Below are 7,500 nucleotides of genomic sequence, written 5' to 3'. Positions count from 1 at the left end.
GGATAAAAGCATCGGAGAAAAACTTAAATGAATAATATCAGTCCTCTGACGACGATGATAAGAATACGTTTTGATGATGCTGATGAAAACGAATTTGACGATGATGGTGATGGTGATGATGATGATTGATATGATAGTAACAATGAATGCCACTCACCGTCTACAGTGGTGCCTCGATGTTCTGATACCAAAGGTTTTTCCACACTGCCCACATGTAGGACCTTTTTCAAACCTGGGTCTGACCTTAGCTCGTTTCTTTGCTGCCTTGTTGTCACGGAGGGGCTGATGACAAAGATGGATAAAGCCTTCAATTTCTTATTCACTGATCTAAAACACTTTATTTGTGATCAATTAATTATTGGAAAATGGCATAATATCTTCCTCTTCCTCCTCCTCCTCCTCCTCCTCCTCCTCCTCCTCATCATCATCATCATCATCATCACCATCATCATCATCATCATCATCATCATCATCATCATCATCATCATCATCAATATTATGATCATATTTACCATCATCACCATCACTAATTTTTATCGACTTAATAAGTCTGAGATCTTAATAGTTTATAATAATCTGGATTACCCTATCATTTAATCAGAAACACTCACTGATAGGTACACACACACGGAGAGAGGGAGAGAGAGAGAGTGAGAGAGAGACGTATAGATAGATATAGATAGATAGATAGATAGATAGATAGATAGATAGATAGATAGATAGAGAGAGTGAGAAAGAGAGAGACATAGAGATAGATATAGTTACATAGATAGATAGATAGATAGATACAGAGAGAGTGTGTGTGTGTGAGAGAGAGAGAGAGAGAGAAATAGAGATAGATATAGATAGATAGATAGAGAGAGAGTGAGTGAGAGAGAGAGTGAGATAGAGAGAGTGTGAGAGAGAGATAGAGAGAGAGAGAGAGAAACATACACACGCATACACATATTATAATATTATATATATGCACTCGACCCAAAACAATTGAGTCGGATCAACCTCATTAATACTAGATATGAATTTAGGTTCAAACTTTTTCATGTTTTACAAATTTGATACAGAATGCAACAGCCATAAAGCCGTACAATAGTAAAACACGTATTCAAAATATTGGCCAGAAAACTCGTCCTTCATATATCGATTCATTAAAATGACCCTCATCTTGACAAAACAATCTCAATTCTGGTATTTGTTGAAGTCCCAGGTTTGAGAGTGTCTTGCCAAGATGAGGGTTATTTAAATCGATCGATATTTAATTTGAAGGACGAGTTTTATGGCCAAACATGTTAATAAGTCTTTGGATTTTTTTCCCCAGAGTACGGGAGACTAGTTCGTCATTTATTACTGTTAGGAATCCAAAATGACAAAAGAGATATCTAATATCACATCATTCATTTAGTTAGACAACAGCTTGGATGGGCAAAACATACAGGGTTGCCAGCTTGGAGTTTTTATAGAATAATATTATCTCATTTGTCTGTAGTGTTTCATTCATCCTGTTTTGTTGATAAAGGGGAAACCCGAAACGTCCATATTATCTGTTTTCGTTTATTTAATTGAAGCTTACATTCAATTTCACGTTGTTATTTATTTCTTCGAGCTTCGAGCAGCAACAGTGACATTGAGCATATGATTTGTATAAGGGGGCGAGTGGTCGAGTCGTTTACGGCGTTGCACTGTGACCCCGAAGGTGGGGTTGACCACTACTAAAAACAACTCACTGGGCGTTCCACAAACCTAACAATGACGTCAACATATGAGTCTTAGTGGGTTTTAACTGAGACCCGAAAGGACTGTTCTTTTGACGTCATTTTTTTTTTTTTTTGCACCTCCTAGTGAGTTGTCGTTAGTAGTGCGCATGGAAACAAGTGGTCCCATTGGTTGAACTATTGAATACAACTCACGATTTTTTTTCTTTTGTGGCCAAAGACTGGTCTTTTGACGTCATTTTTTGGTCAGTGTCAGGCTGTATAGATAGTTCGAAGATGACGTCACTCATGTCTTTGTTATTGTTTTTTGCCATCCGCGTTTATGAGTAATGCTCACTGAACAGTATTAACCTGACTATAAACGTTCATGGATACACACAGTTGTGTGTGTTGGTCCATTATACTTCCGGATGGCAATGTTATGAGCTTCTAAGCCAAGCGTATACTATCTATATGTTAACGATGGCGACGGTTTTAGCGTCGCCATTGTTAACTTATCGCCTGACACAAGAACCAACCAGGAGTTATAGATAGTTCGAAGATGACGTCACTCAGGTCTTTGTTATTGTTATTTGCCATTCGCGTTTATGAGTAATGCTCACTGAACTGAATTAACCTGACTATAAACATTCATGGATACACACAGTTTTGTGTGTTGGTCCGTTATACTTCCGGATGGCAATGGCATCTCCGCCAAGCGCATACTATCTATAGATAGAATGCACTTGGCCAAGGAGTTCACAATATTGCCATCCGGAAGTATAACGGACCAACACACAAACTCTGTGTTATCATCAAATTTTATAGTCTGGTTAATACAGTTTAGTGAGAACAACTCACAAACGCGGATGGCAAAAACAATAACAAAGGCCTGAGTGACGTCATCTGCATACTATCTATAGTTTGATGTCAATTTTTAGGTTTGTGGACTGCCAAGTCCTTAGTCATTAGTTGTACACAAGTGATCCGATTGGTTGAACTAATGAATATATTCTTTTGTGGAGAGAAAAATAAAGTGAGTAGATGTGACTCATATATTAACTCTCTACTTACCAGACACTTTCAGGATTTTCCCCAAAACTTCACACCCAACTAACACAAAAAGAGATTTTTTATCACTCAAACACAATAGAAGTAAGTTCTTACGATACATAATTTCTTTAGCAAAACATTACTCTACAAAACATTGTTCATTTTCTTTAAATTTTATGATGTACAAAAGAAATTTGAATAAGAAAAATGTTGGTTGTTTCGTGACGAATGTGACGATTTTCCTATAGTTGGCAAGGAAAGGGTTAAGGGAACTACACAATGTGTTGTTCCCCAATATATATGAGTCACATCTACTCACTTTATTTTTCTCTCCATTTTACTGGCTCATTGAAGCACCTCTAGTTTTTATTCTTTTCTGGCCAAAGACTTGTCTTTTGACGTAATTATTTGGTCAGCGTCAGGCTATAAATAAACGATGGCTACGGATTTAGTGTCAGGGTATAGATAGAATGCGCTTGGCCAAGGAGTTCACAACATTGCCATCCGGAAGTATAATGGACAAACACATAAACTCTGTGTAACCATGAACTTTTATAGTCTGGTTAATACAGTTTAGTGAGAACAACTCACAAATGCGGATGGCAAAAACCATAACAAAGGCCTGAGTGACGTCATCTGCATACTATCTATAAATAAACGATGGCTACGGATTTAGTGTCAGGCTATAAGTTAACTCACCAAACCCTCACACCGACTATATCCGTAGTTTTCCCGGGGTTACTTTTACCCCATGTCTATTCATTACATTTTTCTGAGACAAAATTATTGACGTAGTATCAAAGCTAATGTTTTTAGTTTTTGCATGCTAATGGTAGTTGAATAAAAATATCTATGTGCATGCTCATTAATAATAGATTTTTTTTCCAATTTTGAAAATTAGCAATAATCTCTAGGATTGAGTGAGTTAGCGATGGCTACGCACATAGCCTAAAGATTTTTTTAAAAATTGAACTTTTGTATAGCGCAATATCCACTAAATGTGCTCAAAGCGCTTTGCAAGGGGTCCCTGGCCAACAGCATCATTTAACATTTAGGACGGGACATGACGCCTGTTAGGCGATATTATAATTTTTTCGAACAGAGATAACGCTGTTTATGGCCAGGTTCTCATTTTACACCTGAGTACGGTGAGAGAATGTGAGTAAAGAGCCTTCTCCAAGGACTCAACTATGCGCCGAGCGAGGCTCGAACCCAGGACCGTCCGATCAGAAAGCGAGTGTCATACCACAAGACCACATAGCCTACACTGTTTGGTGTTATGTACGCTATGTTATGCAGCCTCATGTTTCGTCCAAAACACCTGTCGCTCTGCGTCAACTCATTTATATTACAACCATTCATTTTATAATATTATTTTTTAAAACACTCGTGCCTGTGGCAGCGAGTTAGTTATAAGCTACTGGCAACTGTGACTTTTAAATGTAACCCATCGTATCGATTTGGTACTGTGTCGAGGTGAATAGGATGAAGGAAATTGAATGAATTGAATGTCAAATGGACAACAGGAGAAAAAAAATATTTAAAAGTAGTTCTTCAGAACCATTGGGCCCATGGAGCCGGATATTATCCCGGTGCTTGTTATCCTTTGGATAGGACGCTATCTATCGCAAAGTACTTTCCGCATAATCTAACAGACGCAGCTACCCATTCACTGCTGGGTGGACTGGGGAGTCAGAAAAAAAATTCGACTGGACCCGGGATCGGCCTCGGTCCTTTTGCGTGTGAAGCGAGTGCTCTACCAACTGAGCTATCGGGACCCCCTGACAACGGTTAAGAAAGAAAGAAATTTGTTTTGTTTTTTTTTTGTTTGATTTTCTTTTTGTTTTTAAACTTTTTTTTTTTTTACTTGAGCATGTAATTAGAGCAATATCTAATAAACGTCATCAGAGCGCTTTACAAGGGGTCCCTAGCCTACAGCAACAATTAAGTCCTGGGTTCAAGCGTCTCCCCGCGCATCGTTGAGTCCCTGAAAAAGACTTTTTACTCATGTATGAAACTAGTACTTGGCCTTTAATAGTGAATATTGCGCTGTATAAATCATCTAGTTTTATTTTTCAAGGACTCTACTTTGCTCCGTTCAGAACCGAATTCGAACACGAGACATATCGATCTGAAAGACTACTAAGCCATGTGGCAGAGTGGCCACTAATTAAAGGCATTTCTCTTACTCAAAATTCCCATGTTGGTCTTGCCAATATACTGACATTTTGAATTCAATCTTTAAAAAGTGACCCAGTATCTCAAAACAGTTTTATGTCGCAGTAATATTGTTGGGGGTCCCGATAGCTCAGTCCACACGCAAAGGGACCGAGATCGATCCCCGTCCCGGGTGCAGTCGAGATTTTTATTTCTGACCCCCCCCCCCCCCTTGTCCACCAGCAGTGAATAGATAGCTGAGCTGAGTCTGTTAGATTTGGCGAAAGTACTTTGCGATAGACTAGCCTCCTATCCAGCGGATAACAAGCAATTGCTATTGTCCATTTCACGCTATAGAAACCGGGAAAAACTTCAGGCTCCAAGGGCCCAGTGACTCTGAAGAAGGACTCAAAATTCAATATTAAGCATTAAGTTCATCCCCCGCATAATACCATTTTGAGTCGACTGTCAATAATTATCAAGATCTTATTTTGGATGTTTCATCGTTGCTGGTTTTATATGGGATTTCGAAATTTACTGTCTGTGGTTTTATGTGACTGTCTGAATGGATAAGCGGATATGTATAACAATGGGCTTGTGCAAAGATAGAAAGATAAAACGGCAATATATATATATATATATATATATATATATATATATATATATATATATATATATCTGTATATATTAACCACTATTACAAGTATTACAATCTTGTTTGGTTGGTTTTATTTAACATTTTTTTTCTCTTTCGTGTATGTTGCCATGACCACGACAGTGATGATTCATAGGCTTGCTTGCAAGCTTTTCCACGGCACCCAAGTCGTTTAGTAGGCCAGTCTAGACCATGTCCCGGGGTGTGGCCTTTGCGTTTGATGACAACTTCTTGGAGCCAAACATGAACTAGATATGAATGTAGTGCGGACCAGTGGGTCCTGACGACACTCACCGAAAGGTTCTGCCAACCTTGATTGTTGTCATAAAATAATTGAGTAAATTTTTGGCGAAAGCCAAATGGTAAATAAACTGGGAACTTGTAATGGACAATATTTTGTGTTGGTTTGAGAGTACTTTCGTTTACACTAATGAGACCAAAACAATTTGGGTTATCAGACCTGCAAATAATGTTTTTTTTCAATCGATAAGAGATAATAGGTTTTTTTCTGTTTACATTTTCCTCGCGGTTAACGTGTTTTTTTTTTTGTGGAGAGCAGGAAGAAAGAGGTTAATGGGCGCCCAAAAACAATACGGCGCAGAATGGTGGAGAAGGAAAGAACTGATGGCATAAATATACTCCTGGCAGCAAGCAAGAACTTAAGCAAGGGACCGGAGCAAATGGAGGTAAACAAACTGTTCATGCCTTATGCGCCTCCTGGTACTGAGAAAATGAAGGTAAGTCCTGCAAAGAAATAAACGCTGATCAAAGGCCAACCTACCTTGAAAAGGTTTGTATTGCTATCCTTAATGATCTCATCCTCAGAAAATGGAGAAGAGTATTCCGATTTCTTGAGGGGCTTCTCCTTTCCATTCTTTACAATCGCCTCCTCTTTCTTATCGATTCTCCTCTCATCTTTTTCTCTTCCTTTACTCGTTTCTTCAACAATGTCTCTTTTATCTTCATCGTTGTAACGTTGCTTTGTTTCCTTAGTTTTCACCGTTGGTGCCATCTCATGTTGCGCCACCAAAGTCCTCACAAGTTCTGATTGCTGCAACAATGATGATCTCAGCAAGCCTGACTTTTCACGGTTTAGGTTTTTGAGATTATTTCGACTTTCTGGCTGTTTCATTGGTTGCTTTGCTTCGCTTACTTCCGGAACCATAGCAACAGGTGATTGAGCAACATCGTCTTTTGACTTTTTCAAATCACGTTCTGACTTTCGATCGTTCTCTTTGTTTTCTAAGTTCGATTCTTGGTTTGGGAATGTAGAGGTTGTCTTAACTTTGACTGTTTCGTCCTTGCGTGGGTTTTCTTGTTTGGATGGTGGAGTCGATTCTGAAAAATATAATTGAGAATTTGGAAATCGATTCTTATATTCAAGAAACAGAGCTTATCTAACTCATTATTTTTCTCTCATTCTCTCTCAATCTGACTATTTGTCTATCTGCCCTCTGTCCGTCTGATTGTCAGTTTTTCTCTCTACCAAGCATAAACATATATATATATATATATATATATATATATATATATATATATATATATATAAAGTATGAATCCGATGTTCTATCGGCAATCTCGGGTCCAAAATGTTCTCAAAATGTCTTATTTGTCAATCACAGTACCTCTATCATTTTGTAGTTCAGCTGCAATCTATTCTCATACATACATATCTATCTATCTATCTATCTATCTATCTATCTATCTATCTATCTATCCATCTCTCTATCTATCGATATATCTGTCTATCTATCTATTTATCGATCAATCTATCTATTTACCTATCTATCTATTTATCTCTTTACTAGAAGCCTTTCAGAACAAGTGTTTAAAAAGAATTTTTGATTTATTTTGGCCTACAAAAATAAGAACAGTGGATCTATTAAAGAAAGCTGACTGTACTAGCATTGAAAGCCAAATAAAAAGAAGAAGATGGCGTTGGCTGGG

The 7,500-nt window shown here is 37.9% G+C and overlaps 1 protein-coding gene across 2 annotated transcripts in view; it reads right to left on the bottom strand.

Annotated features, from left to right (window-relative positions):
- Positions 1 to 7,500, bottom strand: part of LOC144980882 (uncharacterized) — a 42,320-nt gene that overhangs the window by 16,719 nt on the left and 18,101 nt on the right. For both annotated transcript variants that reach the window (XM_078928774.1, XM_078928775.1), the window contains 2 exons: positions 6,335 to 6,891; positions 158 to 282 (listed from right to left, as the gene is read on the bottom strand). In XM_078928774.1, coding sequence (XP_078784900.1) covers positions 158 to 282; positions 6,335 to 6,891 — 682 coding nt within the window. The remainder of the gene's footprint in view (positions 1 to 157; positions 283 to 6,334; positions 6,892 to 7,500) is intronic.

This window comes from Berghia stephanieae, chromosome 10 (assembly GCF_034508935.2).
Source record: "Berghia stephanieae isolate SIO BIC M18660-M18661 chromosome 10, UCSD_Bste_1.3, whole genome shotgun sequence".
Classification (NCBI taxonomy): Eukaryota; Metazoa; Mollusca; class Gastropoda; order Nudibranchia; family Aeolidiidae; genus Berghia; species Berghia stephanieae.
The sequence above is the reverse complement of the archived record's forward strand: the minus strand, read 5'-3'. Positions and strand labels throughout refer to the sequence as shown.